General features: G+C 38.3%; 1 protein-coding gene across 2 annotated transcripts in view; it reads right to left on the bottom strand.

The window, feature by feature from the left end:
• OSBPL10 (oxysterol binding protein like 10) overlaps positions 1 to 25004 on the bottom strand; it is a 653617-nt gene that overhangs the window by 120175 nt on the left and 508438 nt on the right. For both annotated transcript variants that reach the window (XM_089690791.1, XM_089690795.1), the window contains one exon: positions 19675 to 20155. In XM_089690791.1, the coding sequence (XP_089546917.1) occupies positions 19675 to 20155 (481 nt within the window). The remainder of the gene's footprint in view (positions 1 to 19674; positions 20156 to 25004) is intronic.

Genomic DNA, 25004 nt, shown 5'->3' with positions numbered 1-25004 from the left:
ATTTCTGAGCTAAAGGGGGCCCTCAAATGTGGCCCCTGCCATTACCAAAGGACTGAACATAATGTTCAATATAACTAAGGCTTGAGAGGACTGTCCAAAAATGCAGAACTAATAAAGAAAATGAGGTTCAGAGAGTAAACTGGGAACATGTTACGTGAGGCTAGTAGAGATCAATGCTATTACCCTAATGTGACAGATCCAACTGGAACAGTGGCTTTTGGAGGGGACTAGGGGCTAGTCTTCTACCTACTGACTATGGCCCATGGAGATATGGAAAGCAACAAGATGAACGTTGAGAGCGAGGCTTGGATTCATTCTCTGAGTAAAGACAATACAGCTTCCCTCTGGAGTGGATGGAAAGGTGTAATATTTACCTTGTATAGGTTAATGGTCAGAGGAAATATGGGGCCCTCATGTGGACTGCGTTGGGGAAGCTCCTATGTTTGGGACAGAAATATTTATCAACAACCTCTCTCAAGTAATCCATGAAGATAGATAAACATTAATTCCACTTTTAAAGACTGTTGGAATATTGTGCATTTTGTCTCATATGGACATACTATACAGGTGGGGGCCAGACACCTCAAAGACAGCATGTGCAATGTACTTTGTGTATGCCTATGTAGGCTCCAGACTGTCTGGATGGGCTCCCTGATTAATCAGCTCAAAACAACCTGACCCTGAGGACTCCTGCTGTATTCTGTTTATTAAGCTGTGATGTGTTTACCATTGTGTATTTTGTTAATCGAGTTAATTGAGTCACCTATTGTTTGGTCCTCTTGGAGGTGCCTACATGAGATTAGTCTGGTGTCAAGTTCACCTAATTATCTAATCAGTGTGGGATGTTTATACTAATGTATAATATTTGTTTTATTGTTCATGTGTGGATGCCCCTATTTCTGAGGAGTATAGAAAACAGTTTTTCTGTTCAATAAACAGTTCCAGTTTTTGAACCTAAGCTAGTGCTTGGGTGCAATACCCAGCTATAATACCTTGTTTCTGTGTCCCAGTGGCAAGGAAGCAATTCTCTGACGGAATCACCCAATTGGGGTGAAAGGCATTTTGTTACACCTAATCAATGTTCCCACTACAGACTGCTGAGGACCAAGGGCTGCACCATCACATACCAAAGGGCCGCATGCAGCCCTCGGGCTGCAGGTTGGGCACCAGGGCTCTTTAAACACTCTCTCTTTTATCCTTTCTCATTATATTTGTCCAGAGGAGCCAGATTGTGCCAGTACATGATGAAAACATAACTCTAGTCTTACAGTGACTGTTTGAGTTCCATCCATGTCTGAAAAGGCTTAATAATGGTAAAAATCTAGTTTCAAAAGGTTGGGTCATGTGCCTGAATCTCCCGCTGTTGGGTACCATTCAAAAAGAAAGATGAAGGCGTATCTAGTCTGCCTTTGCTAAACATCTGATGACTGACTGCCATTCTAATATCTGGGCTTTAAGGCTCCATGCACACAAGTGTTTTTACCATCTTGAAGTAGAAAAATAGCATTTATGTAATCAAAAAGATTTATTTGCTCATTTATTGAAAACAAAGGCCACTGACTGTATTCTATTTTTACAAGAAAGCACTATGTTTCATGGCAATCTTTAGCCACTACATACAAAATATCCATTTACGCACTTTCAAAAAACTAATCTGTTACAAGGTGGAATGCAGCAGAGTGCACTAGTCTAAATCAGTACAAGAAAACAGAAAATTCTTTAATGATAAATCAATTCAGTCCCTGAAGGGAAGTCAGCTCAGTGGTTTACATTTTCAATCTGCCCTGCAGATAAGCAATTAAATATTTTAAGGGATTTATCCCAGGTCTGTGAGATTAATAAGAGTTCTGTATTCATGAACAATTACAGTCAGTCTCTGTTTTCCCATGTCTCCTTATAATATTCCCTGTATATGAAAGTATAAGTGCATTTCTTAAAATTTAGCTATTTTAATATACCAGGCAAATCTTGCAAATTACACCTTTTTCCTTTCTATGGCTGTCCTCTGAGACCTGTACTGGGATTTTTAAGAGTTTTGTCACTTCAAATTTTCCTTCCAACTCATAATAAAGTCATCTACAGACAAGGCTTTCCGCTTACTGCGGTTTATCAAAGATGGCACCCCTGACACCTCTTTAGATGGAAAGAGCGGATGTCCCAGTGCTACCTAAAAGGCCATTATACACAAAATATATACATTTTCATGAAATTCATTATGTAAGAGGTTTTAATAACATTCAAGGGTAAATAGGTAAAAGATTGATAAGATTGTGAGACTGGAAGATTTTTAAAATCAAGGTGGCATTGAAAAATAGAGCAGCTTTCCTGTTCAACAAACCCATAAAAGAATCTTGGCAGTTGCCCACCTAGCAGTAGCAGCAGCTTACGTAGAGCAAAAGGCAACCCAACAGTCACAGAACTCTAACACAAACATTTTGGGGGGTAAAGTATACCATTTCCTTTTTTAAGGGCTGTATTCCATTGTTTTTATATGTAAATGCTCATTTGACATACATAATCTTAAAGCAGTATTAAACCCAAAAACAAATATTTATTATATTGCAGCTTACCAATTCTTAGATCTGATGCCTGCATTAGTTTCCTTTTTTAGGCTCTCTTTCTTCTATTTCCACCTGGCGATTCAGCCTAGAAACTGTTTTTTCAGAAGTTCAAGCTCTCCAGAAGAATGTATCAGTTTACATGGATGACACCATCCATTTACCACTGACAGGGGTGATTAAAATGATCAGCTTTTATTTATTCATGTAAAACCTTTGTTTGCTGTAATTGACTACAAAGTGTGTGCTGGAATACAGTTTGCTATTGTATTCAAATCTGCTAATACATTTAACACTCCTCCAAACTGACAATGCTGCTGTTTGCTGTGTCCTGCACTCATTCCTCCAAAGTAATGTCTCACTATGACAGGAGGTGTGTTACTGAACAGATCACTAGGTGAAAACAGAGGAGAAAAAAAGCCTAAAAAAAAAAAACTGATGCAGCCACCACATCAAATGATAAGTTGCAATATAATACGATTTTGGTTTTGGGATTAATACCACTTAAAAAGGTGCATTAAAGTTGAACTCCAGGCAAACTTTAAACCATGTTTCTAGTTATAGTTTGTAATTATCTATATCAGCTTAGCACAGCTATACAATGGTTGTGCTTTACTGCTCCTTCTCGCTATGCAAGTTTAGGAGTTGGCTCATTGTAATGGCTAGTTTATCTTGCCTCTAGTGGATAATCTATAAATCTCTACTTTAATACGTTAACACAATATGGAAGAGCTAGCAGGAAAAAATGTAAAAGGCATATCAGATGCAGAGCAAAGCAAGTTTGCTTTAAAGTATTTGCATAGGAAAAAAACAAAAAATTCACACAGATCACACTATGTTCTGTGATATGTTAGGATCAAACCTAACTGTTGATACGACTTGATGTGCAACTTTCATGCCATGTGGTAATCTTCCTGTAATGGACAAAAGTGTGTACTCTTCAGCGCCTTGAGGGAACCAATGCCAGGGGAAGACCAAGGGGACAGAAACATGAATAACCCATAAATTGCATTCTGGGGATGCAGCCCTCCTCAGATGGGGAAATCAACAAACTGGAAGAAAGCATACAGGTGGCGCAAACACCTAGTCCATTATCCAAGGTTTATTAAAAATATATATAAAAAGACAAAAAACATACTCACAAACATAGCATGTGTGTAAAGCCTATAAGACCATAAAGATGGCCACACGAATGGCAGAGTGTCCGACTGATGGTGCGGTCAGTCTGCTGACGTGTTTCGGGGATGGATCCCTTTTCTCAGAGCTATGGCCAGTCTGAATACAGATCATGCTTTAAATGTCTGCAGCCAATGCCGCCTATGACCAAACCCCTCCCCTCAAGCCCAGAGGAAAGAGAAGGGGATCATGGGAGTTGTTAGAATCATATGTACAGAGAAAACCACATGAATGGTACAAATGAATATGTAAATATATAAAATGTAAAAACATGATAGTCTGGACACTTTTGACCCTATTTGTTGCTATGAAGCTCCTGTAATCTTTCGGTTTCCTAAAGATTATCTAGTTGTTTGTGCCACCTGTATGCTTTCTTCCAAGCTTCCTGTAATGTCGGATCCAAATCACATCAATATAGATGAGAATCCGACTTGGAGGCAACCTCCACTATAGTCTATGGGCAAAAGCTGGATAGAAGTCGCTTTAAAGCAGTACAGGAACCTTTTCTAACGTCAAAGTGACTTCAGTAGTGCCAATTAAGGCAGCTCCCATTGATTAACATGGGAATTCACATGTCATGCAATTTGGGGTCTCATAACATGGATCCCAAGTCGCAGCAGTGTGAACCGAGCCTTAAGGCACAAACAGGTTCATAGTGCAGGCAAACACAAACTGAGCAGACATCTCTGCAAAGTGTTGTGTCAGATCTACCAAGGGTTGCATCAATATACACCATATTGCCAAAAGTATTGGAACGCCTTCCTTTACACACACACATGAACTTTAATGGCATCCCAGTCTTAGTCCATGGGGTTCAATATTGAGTTCACCCACCCTTTGCAGCTATAACAGCTTCAACTCTTCTGGGAAGGCTGTCCACAAGGTTTAGGAGTGCGTCTATGGGAATGTTTGACTATTCTTCCAGAAGCGCATTTGTGAGGTCATGCACTGATGTCAGATGAGAAGGCCTGGCTTGCAGTCTCCACTCTCATTCATCCCAAAGATGTTATATCAGGTTGAGGTCAGGACTGTGCAGGCCAATCAAGTTCCTCCACCCCAAACTCGCTCATCCATGTCTTTATGAACCTTGCTTTGTGTAATGGTGTGCAATCATGTTGGAATAGGAAGGGGCCATCCCAAAACTGTTCCCACAAAGTTGGGAGCATGAAATTGTCCAAAATGTCTTGGTATGCTGACGCCTTAAGAGTTCCCTTCGCTGGAACTGGGAGGACAAGCCCAACCCCTGAGAAACAACCCCATACCATAATCCTTCCTCCACCAAATTTTAAACTTGGCACAATGCAGTCAGGCAAGTACAGTTCTCCTGGCAATCGCCAAACCCAGACACATCCATCGGATTGCCAAACAGAGAATCGTTATTCATCACTCCAGAGAACACGTCTCCACTGCTCTAGAGTCCATTGGTGGCGTGCTTTACACCACTTCATCCGATGATTTGCATTGTACATGGTGATATAAAGCTTGGATGCAGCTGCTTAGCCATGGAAACCCATTACATGAAGCTCAATGCACACTGTTGTTGTGCTAGTCTGAAGGCCACATGAAATTTGAAGGTCTTTAGCTACTGACTCCGCAGACAATTGGCGACTTCTGTGCACTGTGCGCTTCACTGTGGCCTACCACTTTGTGGCTGAGTTGCTGATGTTCCCAGTTGCTTCCACTTTGTTATAATGACACTAACAGTTGACCGTTCACAAATGAACTTATTGCACAGGTGGCAATCTATCGCGGTACCACGCTTGAATTCACTGAGCTCCTGAGAGCGACCCATTCTTTCACAAATGTTTGTAGAAGCAGTCTGCATGCCTAGGTGCTTTGTGTGTGTGTGTGGGGGGGGGGGGGAGGGGCTAGTGTCCCTTCTCTCCAATCAGCTCTCCTCACTGAGCTCTGCAGTGTGTAATTTCAGCTCCCTGCCCCCTGCTTTTTTAAAGTTCAGACAAGCTTTACAAATTCTGGACTTTAAATGGATGTAGAAAAGAAAATACTGCATATAAACAGGTACAAGGTTGATCATTCTGACACAAACTTACTCCCATTTTGCAAACAAACCACCAGCCATTAGACATTCTGTATGTCTTATGAGTCAAAACATCACATGGTTTTCCTTACAGACCCTGCACTCTGTGCATTATTCTGATCACTGCACTTAAGCTTTCACTTTACATACTCCTGCACTCTATACATTACACACTCCTGACCCCTACTCTTTGTGTAATTTGCACTTTTGACCCCTGCATTCCACATGTTGTGCATTACAAACTCCTGCACTCTGTACATCATGTACTCCTGGCCCCTGTACTCTGTGCATTAAGAACAGTTAAGTCCTCTGCTTCTTCTGTGTTACCCACACCTGGCCCCTGCACTGTCTGTGTTTCACGTTTGAGACCACTGCACTCTGTGGGTTATTTGCTTCTGAACATTAAACATGCCTGACACCTGTAATCTGTGCGTTACACACTCCCAACAGCTGCAATCTGAGCATTCAGCACTCCTGAACCCTGCATTATCAGCGCACTGCTGAGCCCTACACTCTAAGAGTCACAGACTCCTGACTTCTATACTTTGTGCATTATGCATCAATGACCTCTGCACTCTGCATATTACCTACTCCTGACCCCTGTACCTTGTGTATTACATACTCTTGACCGCTGCACTCTATGTGTTACACACTCCAAAGTCCTGTACTCTGACCATTTCTCACACCTGACCCCTGCACTCTGTTATGAACACCTGACCCTGCACTCTGTGTGTTGTGTAATCCAAACCCCGTATTTTGTGCATTACCTACACCTGATCCATGAACTCTGAACATTATGCACTCCTGACCCCTCCATTACCTGATTATTAAACTGAGTACATTACATACTTCTGACCCCTGCACTCTTTATACTATATTGTATACTACATACTCTTGATCAAACTGTTTATTGTCTCTAAACCAGTTGATTGCTAAGCAGTAATTGGCTCTTTTATAATGGAACATTTTTATTTTTTAAAACTGATTCAAGCTGTAACTTTAGATTCACGATAGTGAGTAAAAGTATGCTTTAATATCATTAGTAGTAATGTGCAAAGATCACAATATTTTCAAGTGTTTTCACATGTTTCTTTATGGCTAAAAATACTGTATATTAACTAGCTGAAGATAATCTGTTTAATCCAAGAAAGATACAGATGAGAGAATATAAAGAGTGAGATAAAGATGTGCATTAGGGAATAGATGGCAAGGATGTTCCAATAATATGAGTGAAAACGAGGCAGCAATGGATTTTGATGTAATGAGCTGACAAATATACAGCACAACAAAAACTACTTTAGAATGTAATACGATAATCTTAATGTCAGAGTTCACCACTTCTGCTCAGAAACCTATTGTTTTTCAATAAGTATCCAAACCAAAGCCACACTGTGCCAAACAAGGGTAAGTATCTTCAAATTGTTATGACCAAATCAGGAGATTATGGAACTTGCTAATATTTGCGCTGCCTGTATATTTGTATGTGAATCTGAATAATCTGCACATAAAACATGGGATTTAGGAATTAATGCAACTGTGATTCATGATCCAGCGATGGAATGTTCCTGTTGTCCTCATGTCCAGTACCCCGGGTGTTCTTTGCAATAATTGTTACCATCCCAAGTATGATTCTGCTGACAAACACATTTCAGTCTTGGCCACCTATCCTTACTTCCGGTAGTAACAGCATTTTTACATCACTCTTCTTAAAGTAAATAGAATTATGGTAAGTAGATAATTAGAGAATTCAACTGAGTTTTCTTTAGGATGCAAGCACAGCTTGAGTAGAAAAGTCTATCCCCTGCCAACATACTGCAGTGAAGGACACTTGGTCTCTGTGTAAAGCCAGTGGTTTCTCTACAGAGGTCCTACGTGCCCTGTGCTGAGTCAAAGCTAGAGCTCTCCAATCAGACTAGAGCATGTTGCTTTTCTGATTGTTGAGTTTTAGGCCTGACTCAACCGGGCTTGTGTCGGACATCTGCAAAAGAGACAATTTCTTCCACATGGGGAGAAATGGTTATTCTCTGCAGCATGTTGACAGGGGACTGGCTTTTCTATGCAAGCTGTGGTTGCTTTCTAAAGAAAACAAACCTTGCACACCTTTTGTTTGATGCACTGAGAATGTAAGTTCAGTTGGCTTTGGTTTCTGTTTTAACCTGTAATTCACAATGCACATTTCTTTTTCATAAAAGAAATAAATGCCCATTGTTTAATAATATTCTATACACATTATGCTTTTGGAGGTTAAAGTGCTATTAAACCCTCTGTTTTAAGCACTTTTAGAAGCTGCCCATATCATTGCCCATGTTCCTGTTTAAGCTGGAGTTATGATCACTGCCTCCGTTTTCCTATTTCAGGGTTGATCATTTCTCTTGCAGTGTCCTATAGAGCCACCCTTACATGCAGGGATGTGCCCTGGGTACCAAGGAGCAGATCAACACTCCTGTTCACTACAAAATTTGACATATTTTCAAGCAAACCAATAAATCTACCAATCCACTTGGTTTGCAAACAAATTTCACTGCTCACTAACTCCAGATGCTCTAGCACACTAGAGCTGATGTTCTGCACTGCAAAGAATGGATTGGCATGAGTTCTGTCTCCCTAACTGCATACATCATCTAGTAAGCCAGATGGTTTTCTGATTTCTTGATAAAGTGGAAAATGTCTTTATACTATCTGCAATGCTTTAAGGAAAAGTAAACTTAACAGATTATTGATTAAAAACAGCATATAATCCAAACAAGAAGACTTGTATCTACAAAAATGTAAACCCCCTTTACTTAGAATGGCCCTGGCTTACAGTTTAATCTATAAAAAAGAGCAGTTAACATTTACTGACATGAATGTAAAGTGGTCCTTGCACTACAAGCAGTGAGTACCAACTCACCTATGACAAAACACTGCAGTAAAAACAAAATGTAAATGTTTGATTTCCATACTGCAGGAGGCGACTTCACTATCCTTCTGACAAGATCCTAGGGAATGCTAAGTACCCCAAAGATTACAGACAGACAATCCGGCACAGTGCAGGAAAATCTTCTGGTAAGATTTGGGCAACTCAGCATTCCCTGGTATCTTGCCAGAAGGATGGTAATGTCTCTTCTATTTAAGAGTTGCGGTTAGAAGATGGGGGTAAAGGTAAATATAATTATTATATACATTATATTAATAAAATGGTTCTAAAGGCTGAAGGTTTATTACCTTCACGCATTCTATGCATGAAAGTAAAAAACCTTCAGTGTGCAGATCCCTTCACAGACCCCCCTAATACTTATATGAGCCCAATATCGATCCAGCGATGTGCAAGCTCTCATGGGTCTTTCTCTCCTCATTGCCAGAGACACAGTAGCAGGAGTCATTGCCTCCTTCTCCTGTAAATCACAGCCAACGAGGAGGGAGCAGGGGGTGGGACTGCGCCATGTTCTGTGTGTCCCATATATAGAAAGAGGTGGCTCGGAAGCAAGCATGCATAAGTGACCCCAGAGCAAGCAGCTTTCTCTGGGGGCACTTGGCAAGGGGGAGGGACTAGAAGCTCCAGCAGGGGATCTGAGAAGAGGAGGACTGGGGCTGTTCTGTGCAATACCATTGCACAGAGCAGGTAAGTATGTTGTGTTTATTATTTTAAAGAAAAAAAAAGTCAAACCTTTAGAACCACTTTAATATGTAGTGGTATCTACCAGCAACAAGTGGGAGTGTGCTACCACAGAAACCTTGCTATGTCCCATTTTCCACCCCTCTTCTTTTTTGTCTCTAGCTAGTACAGTCTTTAGCTAGATATTCCCTGCTCTCTCATGCTTCTTCGGAATGGTTTCCCTTTCATCACACAAATAGCGGTTAGAGAAATCATTTTATTTCTAGGCTTCAGAAGACTGGAAAGCCATCCTCAGTAATGGGCTTACCTGAAGTAAAAACTGAGTTGGAATCAGGTTCTGTGTTTTGATGAAGAATTAAGCTGTCTGTGGATTCTGCCGAATCAGAAAGTGGCCATACTATCAGGGCAAACTAAGGGAGTAAGTCATTGCAAAAATTTGAAACAGAACAGTAAATAAAAAGACTTTGTATTTTAGGATCCACTTGAAATGTTTCAGGAACTTATAGAACAAAAGATGTTTCCAGGGGATAAGACATTTCTTCACACATTGTACTTCTGCTGCAGAAGTTTTATTGCTATCCTGTAGACTCAGACATGTTTAATTGTACCTACAATGGCTGACAACATATATAACAAATTATTCAATCTCAGGGTATTCCTTTAAAGGGGAATTCTTAGTTACACATTATTTTGACCAGAAATCCCAAAAACTGAATGCACCAATCACAGTCTAGCAAATTGTGCCTTTGGCTTACTACTCAATTGTACAGTTAAATTATAGGGCAAAGATTTCTGTGGGTTGTGATGACTTGTGTAATAAGTTACAGCCGATGATATTTCTAGCATGCACTGTAATCTCTCCTGCACCAGAAGAGCAGGCTATGCTAAAGGAAGATTTGATGCCAAATATCGCCTGACTGTAAGACATGAAAACAATGACAGACCGTACATATTAAAGGAATTAGCAGCAATTTCACACAAACACGATTTTATTACCGTTTTCTTCAAAGTGAAATGGAAACATAACCTTACAGCAGATATGAGCTTTTACATTTAATTACACTTAGGAAATAAGAGGGCATGAAAACCTCTTGTAATATTAATGTAAGAGAATGAATTGTTCTGAAGCAGATGATAACAAAAACCCGCTAGGAGTGCTGGGATAACGCTTCACCTTTGTTTAAAGGTGGACAACTCAATAATTAGTCAGGTGAGAAAAACATTTATGAAGCAAGGCAAAAGGTTAATTAGTCTAAAATAATTATATTATGCTGGAAGATGTTTTTCTGCTATCATTTTTGCAAAGCTGGGTTGAATAGTAAAATAAATGTGCTTGCATTCCTACATCAATTTTATGAGTAAGGTACAGTAATAGGTAAGTAGTATTTGTGCCCTGGCAATTTATTGCACATTCAGATGTTTGCCTATTGCTCCTATTATACAATATATGGATAAACAAAAACTGCATTATCCCATTCTCATGAACCCTGGCATCCCTTTAACTGGGCTTGTATGCCTGAGAAGCAGGAAGGCCTGCCTAATTATGTGACCACTGTGATTGGCTGCCACAGTGGTCACATGAATGGGAGCTAATGCTGCCAATTCCCAATCATTAGTACAAAACAAGAGCTGTACATGTGCATTATGTGGGCAAGAAGCGGTTAAAGTGGAACTGTAGGCAAATCTATAATAACATATTGCTGCCTCTCCTTTGTACCAACATCCCAAAACACATACAGAAAACTAATTCAACCACTTGCCCTCCAGAGGATTCAGCCCCCTTCCTGACCAGGCCATTTTTTGCGATACAGCGCTGTGTTACTTTAACTGACAATTGCGCGGTCATGCAACACTGCACCCAAATGAAATTTATGTCCTTTTTCCCCATAAATGGAAATTTCTTTTGATGGTATTTGATCACCTGTGTGGTTTCTATTTTTTGCTCTATAAACAAAAAAGAGAAAAAAACTATATTTTTTGACTTTTTGCTAAAAAAAATTTAGGCCAAAATGTATTCTGCTACATGTCTTTGTTAAAAAAAATCCCAATATGTGTAAATTAATTGGTTTTCGTGAAAGTTATAGTGTCTACAAATGGCAGTATATATACTGGAATTATTTTTTTTTAAATACTAGTAATGGTGGCGATCAGCGACTTATAGAGTGACTGCGGTGGGCATTCTGACACTGGGGGGAACTGACTGTCAATGACATCCCCATTGACACTAATACACCAATCAGAGCTAATAAAAAGCACTGATCACTGTACTAATGACACTGGGCAGGAAGGGGTTAACATCTGGGGTGATCAAAGGGTTAACTGTGTGCTGTTTTACTGTGTGTCTGTTTCACTGTATAAGCAACATTGATTTGTATTACTCTGCTATGCTATGCTATGCTAAGTAGAGCAATACATAGCAATGTGCAGGAGCTGACTGGAAAGACCTGTATTGTTTACATACAGGTCTCTCCCCCATCAGTGATACTCGGCGATCGCCGGCGGAGAATCACCCGCCAGGACCCCATGATTGCCAGCCGAGGCTGCCAATGGCAGCGCAGGTAGGGCACGCGCATCCTCTACCTAGGGATTCAAAACCACGTATATATATATATGTGATTTTGCGCAGCCATGCCACCCTGTAGCAGTATTTTTGCTATAGGGCGACAGGAAAGCGATTAAATAGACTGACTTTATTGGTAACAGGGAACACACCTTGAATGTGTTGGGCTTAGCGAGATCTGGCAATTAAGAACTATGGATGTGGTTTTATTGCATCTCTTGGTCTCCCAATTTAGGGACAAATTGAGGAATCGTATAGGACATACTCTTGTAAATCCTACTTGAAGGTTCTGGGAAAGCACATATGTGAAATGCACTGACCTCTATGGATTACTGGATCTGGAGAATATCTCTCTGATTTGAAGAGATGATTTGTATATGAGTGATGACCTTATATTGTTTTTAAATGACTTTTGATTGTTTGGATTTTTTAAAATTGTAATAAAACACAAGCTTTTTATTGATACAATTGGGGTGTTCCCTGGTACCAGTAAAGTCCATCCATATTTGGCTTTAGTCAGACTGCAAGAAAATGACCACAGATTGAGATAATTAAAATAAAGCAAATAATATACATTTTAGTTGAATATATAACCCACTTCACACTTCATAACCGTGTGTATCTGCATATGCCTTTATTAAAATCTCAATGTTTAATTCCTCTCCAAATCTGTAAACTGTATTAACTCAGAAGTACTCAGGGATTCTTCACAGTCATACCATCAGACATTGATGTATATGGCAAAATAATGACCTACTGAAATGGAAAAAGTCCAAAAAGCTTACTGGAAAATAGTAAAAAAGACCTTGTCACCAAGCTATCACATCAGACTGAATAGCAATAACTTAATTGCACTATATGGCCAACTGTTTGTGGACAACTGACCGTCACACCAATATAAGCCTAACCCATCCATAGACAATGGGTTGCAGGAAAGAAAATTGCTCAATTCCCCCATGAACACAGTTAGTGTTGATGGGGGAATCCCTCCAGTGGAGCCATCATGTTCTCCCTGCAGAGGGAGCCGTCCCCGCCGGGAGAACACAGTGATTACTGCTAGTGGCTATAATAGCTGCTAGCAGTGATTGCATGTAAAATTCAACAGGTTTTTTGTACCCAAATTGATTGATTGATCAGCTTGGGTGCATTCACCTGCCCATACATATTTCAAATCTCAGCTGGTCCCTGCTGAACTGGCTGAGATTCGAACAGTCTATGGCCAGCTTTATTCTGCATTTTATTCCAAAACTGTGGGCGATAATAAGGAGTTGCCCACCCCCTAACCCCAAGACAGCAATAACAGTATCCACTCTTCTGTGTCTGTTCCAGTATCTTCATAGACCTGTCCTTGTGTACAGGGGCACAGTCATGTACAATCTGGATGTGTAAAATTGTCTAAAACCCTGGGGGGTCAACCTGTGGCCCTTTAGTATATAATGTGCAGGCCTCAGACTTCAGTCTGTGATGAGAACACTGATTCTGGTAACAGAATTCTCTACTACTCTACTAGCCTCATGTAACATGTTCCCAGTTTTATATTGTCTTCTGCAGCATATCCTCAGCCAAAAATGTAGTATGTTCCTTTATTAGGTCTGCAGTTTTTGACAGTCATCACATGCATTACATATATCAAACATTATGTGTGTCCCTTTGGTGATGTCAAGGGCCACATTTCAAGCCCCCTTTAACTCATAAGTTGACAACCACTGGTCTAAAATGTCCTTAAATGCTGTAGTATTAGAAATACTATGTTTTTCTACTGTATGCTGTAGCACTTACAGAAGCTTGTCTTTGTAAAACACTTGAACTCAATAAATCATTGGGGTAACCACATACATTTGGCCATATAGTGTACACAAAGCCTAGAAATGCAGGTGGGAGAAGAATGGACTCCAAATGGGGAGCAGGTAAAACACGTATCTGCCATGGCAGATGTATGAAAACTGAAAGTGGAGAGGTAGTTATAGGGTTTGTAAATTATAGATCCATCTGACTGGTATAAGCTTGTGATGTGTCACAGAGATGAGTCAGGTCAATATTTTATTTAAAAGCCACAGTGGTTCTTGGCCTTAATGATGGTATTAACATTTGTTGTTTATTTTTTGCCTCAGGTTTGAATTTTGATTTTGTTTTCTTTTTTTCTTACTTACTGTTATGAAAATTAATAATCAATGGTTGATGGTTGGACTTTGATAGTTAAAGATAAATCATAACCAAGGCTACGAATTGTGTTGTTTACCACGATGTTTAAACACGAAGAGTTATTTGTGACTAAAGGCTGCCCTTTGTGATTACATGAATATGTTCATATATCCAGTAGTTCAGTGAATGTTTGATCTTCTCTGTCTAGAAAATGTTGTTTGACAAGGTAATTTCTACAGTAAAGTTTTGCTCTAAATATTGTGCTACACCTACTGCAATATATGAATACGCCTATGATTTTACAGAGGCAAAAATATCAGACATCATTATTGTCATTATTTGTAACCAGTAACTCCAAAAATGACATATTTTGCTTAGATGAAAATTCAATGTAAATGTTTAGGGGACTGTCCACCCAAAACAGATATTTACATTTACCACTGTTTTTTTTTATAGTTTTCAGAGACCCCAGTAATGAGATCTCCAGGTCTCCTAACCTGCTTCAGATGATATGAGAGTTTTTTTGTTCTACCTGTGGGACTGCAAAGATAATAGCAGACAAGTAAAAATCTATGACAATGTGCGCAGAGCCATAAACCTCTGCTGAGAGTTCTTACTGCAGGAGTCCAGAGAGAAGTTAGTAAACATTCCATTCAGTAAATATCAGTTTTGGTTGGACTGACATCTTACATTTACTGAGATATCATTTGGCAATGCTAAAATATAGTTACAGTTCGTATAATTACACTATATATATATATATATATATATATATATATACACATAAAAAAATTAAACATATACAGCCTTATTCTACACATATATATATATATATATATATATATATATACCAGGGTGGATAAAAAAAATCAATGATTTTTTAAAAAAAATTAAAAAAATCTGATTTTTTTTATTTAAATCAGATTTTTTTTATTTAAATCAGATTTTTTTTTATATAAAATGCTTTATGAGGAAAATATATTACCATCCAAAGGTTATTCCATCATGAAATAAAGATTAGTTTTTTAATTATGTAGAATAAGGCTGTATATGTTTAATTTTTTTGGTAAATAAATTCCATTAATCCATTCACAATGTCATGCTCTTCCAGAGGTTTTTGTAAGATTATTGGGCAGTTTCTCTGCCTACAAGATATTATCACAGATGCTTGGTTTACTTTTGCAGTTCTCAAAACTGAATTTGACTCACCGGAGATCACATGCCTCTTCTTCACAGCAAAAATGTTATAACATGAACAGAGTTAAGAAAAAGACCTTAATCCTAACTTCTACAAACCTATGAATACAGAATCAACCCCTTCAGTGCTAAGTTTCAAGAAGTTCAGTGAATAGAAAAGAAACAATATTTTTCTGATTGTTTGGAGTGGAATAGATCTGCACAAGAAGAAAGTGAAACTAAGTGTGAGGAGGAAGGGGCTGACAGTCTAAGTTTCTTAAAATATATATATTTTGTTTAGCCAAATTAGTTAACAAACATGGATAACATAACAAATAACAAATGCTGTAATGTTATTGTTTCAGTTGAATAAATCTATTTAAATTATTATTATTAAGGTAATGATTATTTTTCTCCTTCCTAAATACAACAGAAAAATTGTCCAAATATGAATGATTAGCCTATTAAACTGGGGATAAAAAACTAATATGAAAAGTTGTTATTCTAAAAATCTTCATCTACTTGCATATTAACCGTTTCAATACCGTGCAATTTTACACCTTCCTGCCCAGGCCATTTTTCAGGTTTCAGCGCTCTCACACTTTGAATGACAATTGCGCAGTCATACAACATTGTACCCAAACTAAAATTTTATCATTTTCTTCACACAACTAGAGCTTTCTTTTGGTGGTATTTAATCACCGCTGGGGTTTTTATTTTTTGCTAAATTAACAAAAAAAGACCAAAAATTTTGAAAAAAAAACACATTTTTCTTTGTTTCTGTTATAAAAGTTTACAAATAAATAATTGTTCTTCATAAATTTAGGCCGAGATGTATTCTGCTACATGTCTTTGGTGAAAATAACCCAAATTAGGATGTATTATTTAGTTTGTAGGAAAGTTATAGAGTTCACAAACTATGGTATAGATCTGAATATTGATCAATCCTGAAGTACTGACAGCCAATCTAATTTCTTGAGGTCCAAGAATGTCAGAATAGTACAGATATCCCCAAATGACCCCTTTTTGCTGAGTAGACAGTCGGACGTACTTCATAAGAGGCATGGCGAGTTTTTTGAAGTTGTATTTTTTTGTCATAATTTTTCCGAAAATGAAAAAATGAAAAATATTATTTTCACTATTTTTTTTTTTACATACTGTCACCAGTGCAGTACAGCGTCATCATATAACTGGCATGGCGGTGAACAGGGACACTGACTGGTGACAGTATGAAAAAAAAAAAATTATATTTTTTTTTAATTTTTTTTTATTTTTTTATTATATTTAATTTTTTATTACATTTTTTTTTATTTTTTTTAAGATTTTTTTTCATATTTTACTATGACCAAAATAGTACAATGTTACCATAGTAACATTGTACTACTTTGGGGAAGTGATCAGTATTTTTTTTTTTTTTTTTTTTTACACAATTTGCTTATAGCAAAGAATTACTTTGCTATAAGCAAGCATTTAGCTGAATGAAATCGATTCATTCAGCTTTTTTTTTTTTTTTTTTTTTTTTGTGCTTAGCTGTGATTTGGTCACAGCTAATCACATGACATGTGCATGTGATTAGCTGTGACCATTCACAGCTAGGCACTAGTATACAATGGATGGCATCATGAATGAAGCCATCCATTGTATACAACTGTCATGTGACCTGCTGTGATTGGTCGCGGCAGGTCACATGGTACCGGCAACGGGAGCCGGTACTCGGATCTGTCATCGGCCGTGTCCGAGGTGCACGGGCGGTGACAGATCCCGCTGCTGCGCCGCTCTGCAATAGCGCAAACGGCGCATGTGCGGGAGCACGCCAAATGGCGTGGACCCGGAAAGCTGCAGCGCTTTTCAAGCCGCCAAACGGCTATTGGCCGGGCGGCTAATGGTTAAAGTTATACCAGCAAGAATTAGTCTATGTAGAAAACTATGATTTAAATCAAGCCTTACTGACTAGTGATTTAAATCGTGATTTAAATAAGTTTGATTTAAATCAAATCCACCCTGATATATACACACACATATACATACATGCACACACATACAATTGTGCTCAAAAGTTTGCATACCCTGCCTGGCACAAATCGCAACTTTTTGGAACTGATATTGAAAATATGACTGCTCATGCCAAAAAACTTATATATATATAAATTATTTTATTTAAGGATAGTGATCATATGAAGTCATTTATTATCACATAGTCGTTCGGCTCCATTTTAAATTAGAATGATAGCCAAAGTCACGGGAATGACCCTGAAAAAGTGTACATACCCTGGAATGTTTGCCCTTGGTACAAACACACAAGGTGACGCACACAAGTTAAAATGGCAATTAAAAGGTTTATTTCCCATATCTATGGCTGTTTAAATTGCATTTAGTGTCTTTGTATAGAAGTTTGTTAGCTCTCACATGGGTGCACTGAGCAGGCTAGATACTGAGTCATAGGGAGCAGAAAAGAATTGTCAAAAGACCTGCATAACAAGGTAATGAAACTTTAAAAGATGGAAAACGATGTGAAAAGATATCCAAAGCCTTGAATATGCCAGTCAGTACTGTTCAATCACTTGAAACTGGGAAATTTGGGGAACTCTTGATACCAAGCCAAGGTCAGGTAGACCAAGAAAGATTGCAGCCACACCTGCCAGAAGAATTGTTTTGGATACAAAGAAAAACCCACAGGTAACCTAGGAAAAATACTGGCTACTCTGATAAAAGCTGGTGTGGTTGTTTCAAGGAGCACAATATGCAGCATGTTTCCCTAGTAAAACACACACCGCACACATAGTAAAACAGCACACAGTTAAACTTTTGATCGTCCCAGATGTTAACCCCTTCCTGCCCAGTGCCATTAGTACAGTGTCAGTGCTTTTTATTAGCACTGATCACTGTATTAGTGTCACTGGGGATGTCAGTGGCAGTTAGTCAGTTCCCACAAAGTGTCAGAATGCCTGCCACAATCCAGCTATAAGTCACAATTACTAGCATAAAGAAAAAATAATCCCAGTATATAAACCACCATTTGTAGACACTATACCTTTCATGTAAACCAATTAATTTACATGTATTGGGATTTATGACGAAATCTGATGTTTTCAATTTTTTTACTGGATATGTTTTATAGCAAAAAGTCAAAAATATTATTTTTTTGTCCAAAATTGTCGGTCTTTCTTTGTTTATGGCGCAAAAAATAAAAAGCACAGAGGCAATCAAATACCTCCGTAAGAAAGCTCTATTTGTAGGGGAAAAAAAAAGCATCAATTTCATTTGGATGCAGCGTTGCATGACTGCACAATTGTAAGTTAAAGTAACACAGTGCTGTATCGCAAAAAATGGCCTGGCCAGGAATGGTGGTAAATCCTCTGGAGGGCAAGCGGTTCAACTGCAGAAAACAGGTGTTAATTGAAATACACGTATGTAAACTGTTTTACCTAAAAAAAAAAAAAAAGCAATATTTCATTCTGATTAGCCAGTCTTCTAATTCAGATACACATGCCTAGTCCTACACAGGCAGACTAAACTACAGTTAAAGTGTTACTAAACCCAGGACCCTGCTTCCACTATATCTGCTCTCCCACAGTACACACTACATGGAAATGCAATTATTTTAGTAAAAATAAATAAACTGCTAAATACCTTTACTCATCAGCAGTTAGAGCACTCTTGTGACTTCTATCAGTGTTCAGCAGAGCACTGGTAAAGCTTGTAGGAAAGGTTTCTTTCTGCTTTAGGAGGATGCTGAACCCCTGACCTCTGTTTGGACAGTGCTGATTGGCCCTGTGCTAATCACATGCACCCTTCCAAAGAGAAAAAAACCCTCTCTAGCAATACACAACAAACTGAGCATATGCAAAGTGACTCTACACAATATATTTTATCAGGAGATAGGAGGGGGGCAATGGAAGAAGGGGAGGATCAGAGAAGTCAGGATCAAACAGCATTTTTACACAATGCAGAGGATTAACCCCTTAGGTTCCACAGTGAGTATACCAAGCATGCTTTACTGCATATACAGACTGATTTTACTGTTATAGATTTAGTAACACTTTAAGCAATATAGCCTATTATGGACCAATGCCAGCAACTGGGTCACAAAGCATAGCAGCATGTTGATGAGGCACTCTCTTTCCCAGAGTTCTGTTGGGCAGGGGACCATAGAAAAATGTTCTCAAGTCAGACTCCGGTATTATTTTTAATGAAGCCTTAACTGAGTTAAACTGTGTTTATTCATTCCTGCCCGGAATTCATATTTGAATTCATCCAGGAATGGAAGTAAATTGGCTAATTTATATATACTAAGAACATAATGTACAGCTGTTACATACTGTATATAGAAGCAATGAATGAATTAAAAAAAGAAAATATATATTATTAATGAAATATATAATAGATACATTTTTAATAAACAATCAGCAACAGTGATAATGTTACCTACCTTCTCCAACCATTGACACTCCAACGGACATTCCCAGGAATTTGCTTTTGGTCCATATGTGTGTGTTAACACACATCATCTTTTCTTTGCATTCACAGTAAAAACAAGACACGGGTGGGTGATGAGACACTTGTTCAGCGACAAATCGCACTTTGTACGACTCATTGGTAGATTCCTGGACTATGTCAGTTTCTTTGGCTTTCACACAGGCACTCTCAGTTCTGCAAGGCTTAACCTTTTCCTTGGAAACATCCCAGCTACAATGAAATGTTTCACCTATAATTGGGTTATAAGGCTTCTTGGCAACTGCTCCTTTGCGGCCTTCATGGAAGGCTGTCAAGTAATATTCCACAAAGCTAATCATTCGCTCTTCAGGGGTGGTGCCAGCTGCAATGGATAAGAACAGATCAGGATGGGCCATAAAATTTGCATACATCTCCAGAAGGGATCTTTTCTCCAAAATAAAGGTTGGAAGCACTACCTGTCAAAAAAGTAGAAAGCATACAAACTTTCTTCAGATGGTAGAATTTTGTCAATAACACAGAGTTTTTAAGCAATAGGTTTAAAATTAGTAAATAAGCTTCTCCAGATAAATATATAACTATTACAAGGAGTTGTTTAAAGTATGCACATGATTTCTTTTAAAACGGAAAAAAATCTACATCTTCTCAAATTCTAATACTCAATATCTCTCAACATTTGCAGCATGTTGAAGCATAATGGTAAATATGAAGATCACCCATATAAACATGCATTATATCATAGTGACCATGACTTTTTTTTCGCATTTAATAAAGACCAACGTCAGGCAATAAGAGAGACTAATTAGTGAAACCAGCAAATGTTGATCTTCAAACACTACAACTGGGCTAAAATTTCTCTTTATTGTAATCAGGTCTAAAAAGTACATTTTAGAATTTTTATTTTTTAGTCAAGTAAATCAGTATTACATATTAATAGTTTATATTTTCACAGCTAGGCAAGATTTTGGCTGCTGTTTTTATTTCTCTTTAACACCTTTTGTAAAAACCTGCTTCCTACAGAGTCCAATAGTTCAGGCTGAAATTTAAATGTACAAGTGAATGATTTGAATGAGTGACCTATCCAGTACTGGCTGTCTCCAATGGAGGTTTTAAATGAGAGACAGAATGGCTACATTCTTGGTAAATTTTATGCAGTATTCTCTCTTTAGCTAACCCATACTGCACTAGGAACCTACTGCCATGAATAATAACAAATAAATATACTGTATAGATAGATATTTATAAGTATATATATATATATATATATACACACACACACACACACATATATATATATATATATACACACACACACACACACAGTAAACTGATCAGCTATAACATTATGATCACTAAAGTGAATAATAATGATTATTATCATGTTAAAAAGCTATCTGAAAGTGGGTGGGATACATTAGGCAGCAAGTAAACATGTTATCCCTTAAGTTGATTTGTTGAAGGCAGAAAAATAGACAAGCATAAGGATTTCTGCAGTTTTGACAAGGGTCAAATTGTAATGGCTAGATGACTGGGGCAGAGCATCTCAAAAACTGCAACTCTTGTGGAATGTTCCCAGTCTGCAGTGGTCAGGATCTACCAAAAGTAGTCCATGGAAAAAAAAAATGTGAACCAACAACAGGGTCATGGGCAGCCAAGGTTCGCTGATGTAAATGGGGAGCAAAAGCTGGCCCAAGTAGTTCAATCCACTGAGGTTTGTCGAACACAACAACAAGGTTGAGGTGTTAACTTGGCTACCAAATTCTCCAGATCTCAATCAAGTCAAGCATCTGTGGGATGTGGTGGAAAAACAAGTTTTATCCATAAAAGCCCCACCCTGCAACTCATAGGACTTAAAGGTGTGAAAAAATGCTACACATTAAGAATGCTTTCAGAAATAGAAGTATTAATAGTTTATTTTTACTAAATAACAAAATGGGAAGAAAATGAACAGTAGAGAAATCCAAATCAAATCAATATTTGATGTGCCCACCATTTGAATTCAACACAGCATCAATTGTTCTAGGTATACCTCAGTAGCTAGGTTATTCCAAACATCTTGGAGAACCAACCACAGATCTTCTGTGGACATAGGCTGCCTCAAATCCTTCTGTTTCTCCATGTAATCCCAGACAGACTCGATGATGTTGAGATTAGGGCTTTGTTCATCTTTAAGCTGAAAATAGTTCTTAATGACATTGGTTGCATGTTTGGGGTGGTTGTCCTGCTGAGGAATAAATTTGGGGCCAATCCCACATCTCCCTGATGGTATGGCATGATAGATAGGTATCTGTCTGTATTTCTCAACATCGACGACACCATTGACCCTGACCAAATCTCCAACTTCATTTGCAGAAATGCAGACCCAAACATGCAAGGAACATCCACCATACATCACTGTTGACTGCTACAGTCAAATATTTCAGATTTTGACTCATCAGTGCAGAGCACCTGCTTCCATTTTTCTGCACCCCAGTTCCTATGTTTTAATGCATAGTTGAATTGCTTAGCTTTGTTTCCACGTCAGAGGTATGGCTTTTTGACTGCAATTCTTACATGAAGACCACTTCTGGCCAGGCCTCTCCAGACAGTAGATGGGTGTACCTGGGTCCCACTGGTTTCCACCATTTCTGTGCTTATAGCACTGCTAGACATCTTCTGATGTTCAAGGGAAGTAAGCATGATGTCTTTCATCTACTGCATTACGTTTCCTTGGCCAATCACTGCATCTACAATCCTCAACATTGCCCATTTCTTTGTGCTTCTTCAAAAGAGCTTGAACAGCACATCTTGAAACCTCCTGTCTGCTTTGAAATTTTTGCCTGGGAGAGACCTTGCTGATGCAGTATAACTATCTTGTGTATTGTTGCTGTGCTCAGTCTTGCCATGGTCTGTGACCTGTGACATGAAACTGTCTTCCACAGCCTAACCTTAATAGCAGAGTTTGGCTGCTTCTCACCAAGTTTTAAGCCTCCTACACAGCTGTTTCTGTTTCATTTAATGACTGTGTTTACACCTACATATGGAATTGATGATCATTAGCACCTGCTTGGTGTAACTGGTTAATCATACACCTGACTCTAATCTGACTCTAATCTTACAAATCCCTGACTTTGTGCAAGTGTGCAAAGTGTGCAATTGTAAGAATTTATGCTGGTTTGCAGCCAAATAGTATTCACAAAAAATATTAATTTGATTTAGATTATTTTTAATCCCCATTTCCTGCCTCGTTGCTAGGATTCCAAGCCATTGGTTTTCACTCCTGCAATGCTGGAGTGTCCAATGGTTTTCCTGTGTTAGCAACAAGGCAGGACATGGGTAATAATAACTGGTAGATTTTCAGCTAGGTTTCTGGGGGACCCAAATGGCCTACAAGTTTAACAATATAATTATTAAACATTTTACAAAGCTGCAAAGCCTTTTAATATCTACTGGGGTCCCTTGACTGCACAGAATGTTTTCTGGAAAGGGTGAATTTAGCCTTTACACTTTATGTATCTTTTGTATCTTGTGAGAAAGATAAGGACTCTATTTTTTTACAATTTTTCAGCAATGCAGAACAATATAGACATCTTGGAGCTCTGTAGGGGGATATCCTTATGTCAATGTGTTCTGCCTCTTATGTCTTGTCTCTGCCTAAAGACAGTAAATGGGTACATAGGTTTGTGTTAAAAATACAACTAGAGAAATTTGGATGACATCTCTCTGGGCACTAAGTGGTTAAGTTTCTTAGTTTAAAATAATGCATCTCCGTTTTTCCTACTATGCAATCACAAGGAAATATAAGTACAACTGAATCCTGCAGCAGAACGCTAACACTGTTTGCGGAATTGTGTGAACTGATCATTATCAGACTACCAAAATAAACTGACAAAGAGCTATATATGCTACTTGCCAATCAGAAACCTTTCTATTAATGGTTGTAATCTGTTATATTTTCCATAAGTCTTTTTTAGATTCCTTCACGCAAAGCACTGAGCCAAGATTGAAACATTTTTTCCTCTGGGAGTTGAAATGCTATCTCTTTTTATAATCACAAAGAAGAAGAAAATCCTTGTAAAATTCTCTACTATAGGAACATGTTCATTATCAGTCTTGTGGCTGATATACATGCAGCAGGTTCACTTTCATATCTGCCTAAATGTTATGCATTAAAATGAATCTGCTGGATTTAATGACATGCTATATGAACTAAATAGTTTCTCATTTCTGCATTTGATTAACAAAAGAGCAGCACTGAATAACTATTTAAAACATGAGAGATGAGATCCACCCATACATTTTTGGTCCTGGCAGGCATAGCCTTAATCTCTTGCTACCCACTCGTCACTCTTGGCAACTTCCAATAAAATTTTCTATAGCAGAGCGTAATAATGAACGTGAGTCAAAAATAGAGAGCATTGAGAACCCCTTAATTTTAGTATCCGTAGCAATTCAAAGAAATAAATAGCAGAGGCTAAGAGTAGCCATAAACAGTCTGATAATTACTAGGGATTCTGAGCATAACATCCAGTTATTTGGTTGTTTCAGAACCCCTAATGGGCATAACAAGCATCATTGGAAGTTAGAGAGATGGAACAGAGGAAAAAATCTAAGTATTGTGTATGAGTCAATGTTAGGATTGTCTAAATACTGCAGAGGATTCAAACACTCAAGCAATGTGTCTGAAAAGTGGCATATATAGCTTCACCCATTAATCCTGGAGAGATATTTGCCCATCTATATTCTTATCTATACACTTTATTTTTCCACGACCATCCTTGTTCAAACATGCAGATATGCTTGTGTCTAGTAATCACTTCCAAACATCTATCCACAGTAAAGCTATCTAACGTTTACATAGATGGGTCTTATATTGACACCTGCTTTGTAAGTTGACATTATAGATACCTGTCTTCATGAGCTCAGTGAATAAATATGAGTTAGCTTTGTTAATAACACCAACTTAAAGCCTAATTATCTGCTATTTTTGTTTTTTGAATGTCCCCCTGAAGGTTTACCAAAATTAAAAATCCTAAACGTTCCCCCACTCTACTTCTTTTCTACAAGATGTCCTAAGTCTCTATGGTTTAAGGTTGCCTGGGATCACTTAGGAAGACTGAGAAAGGAGAAGTGTGTCATGAACCTGCCTCCTGAGCACAGCGCCCCACACTCTGTGTATTAATACAGACAGGCAATGGTGATACAGTCAGTGCAGCTCCCTGCATCATCTAGGACTGATCAAACTCATCTCTTTTCATTAGTCTCGCATTTACGATTTATTTATGCAAGCACTACATCTACTCTACACATTATCTGCCCCCCACCCAG

The sequence above is a fragment of the Staurois parvus genome, unplaced genomic scaffold (genome assembly GCF_062004578.1).
Source record: "Staurois parvus isolate SC_StPar_1 unplaced genomic scaffold, SC_StPar_1.0 ptg000021l, whole genome shotgun sequence".
In the NCBI taxonomy this organism is placed as follows: domain Eukaryota; kingdom Metazoa; phylum Chordata; class Amphibia; order Anura; family Ranidae; genus Staurois; species Staurois parvus.
The sequence above is the reverse complement of the archived record's forward strand: the minus strand, read 5'-3'. Positions and strand labels throughout refer to the sequence as shown.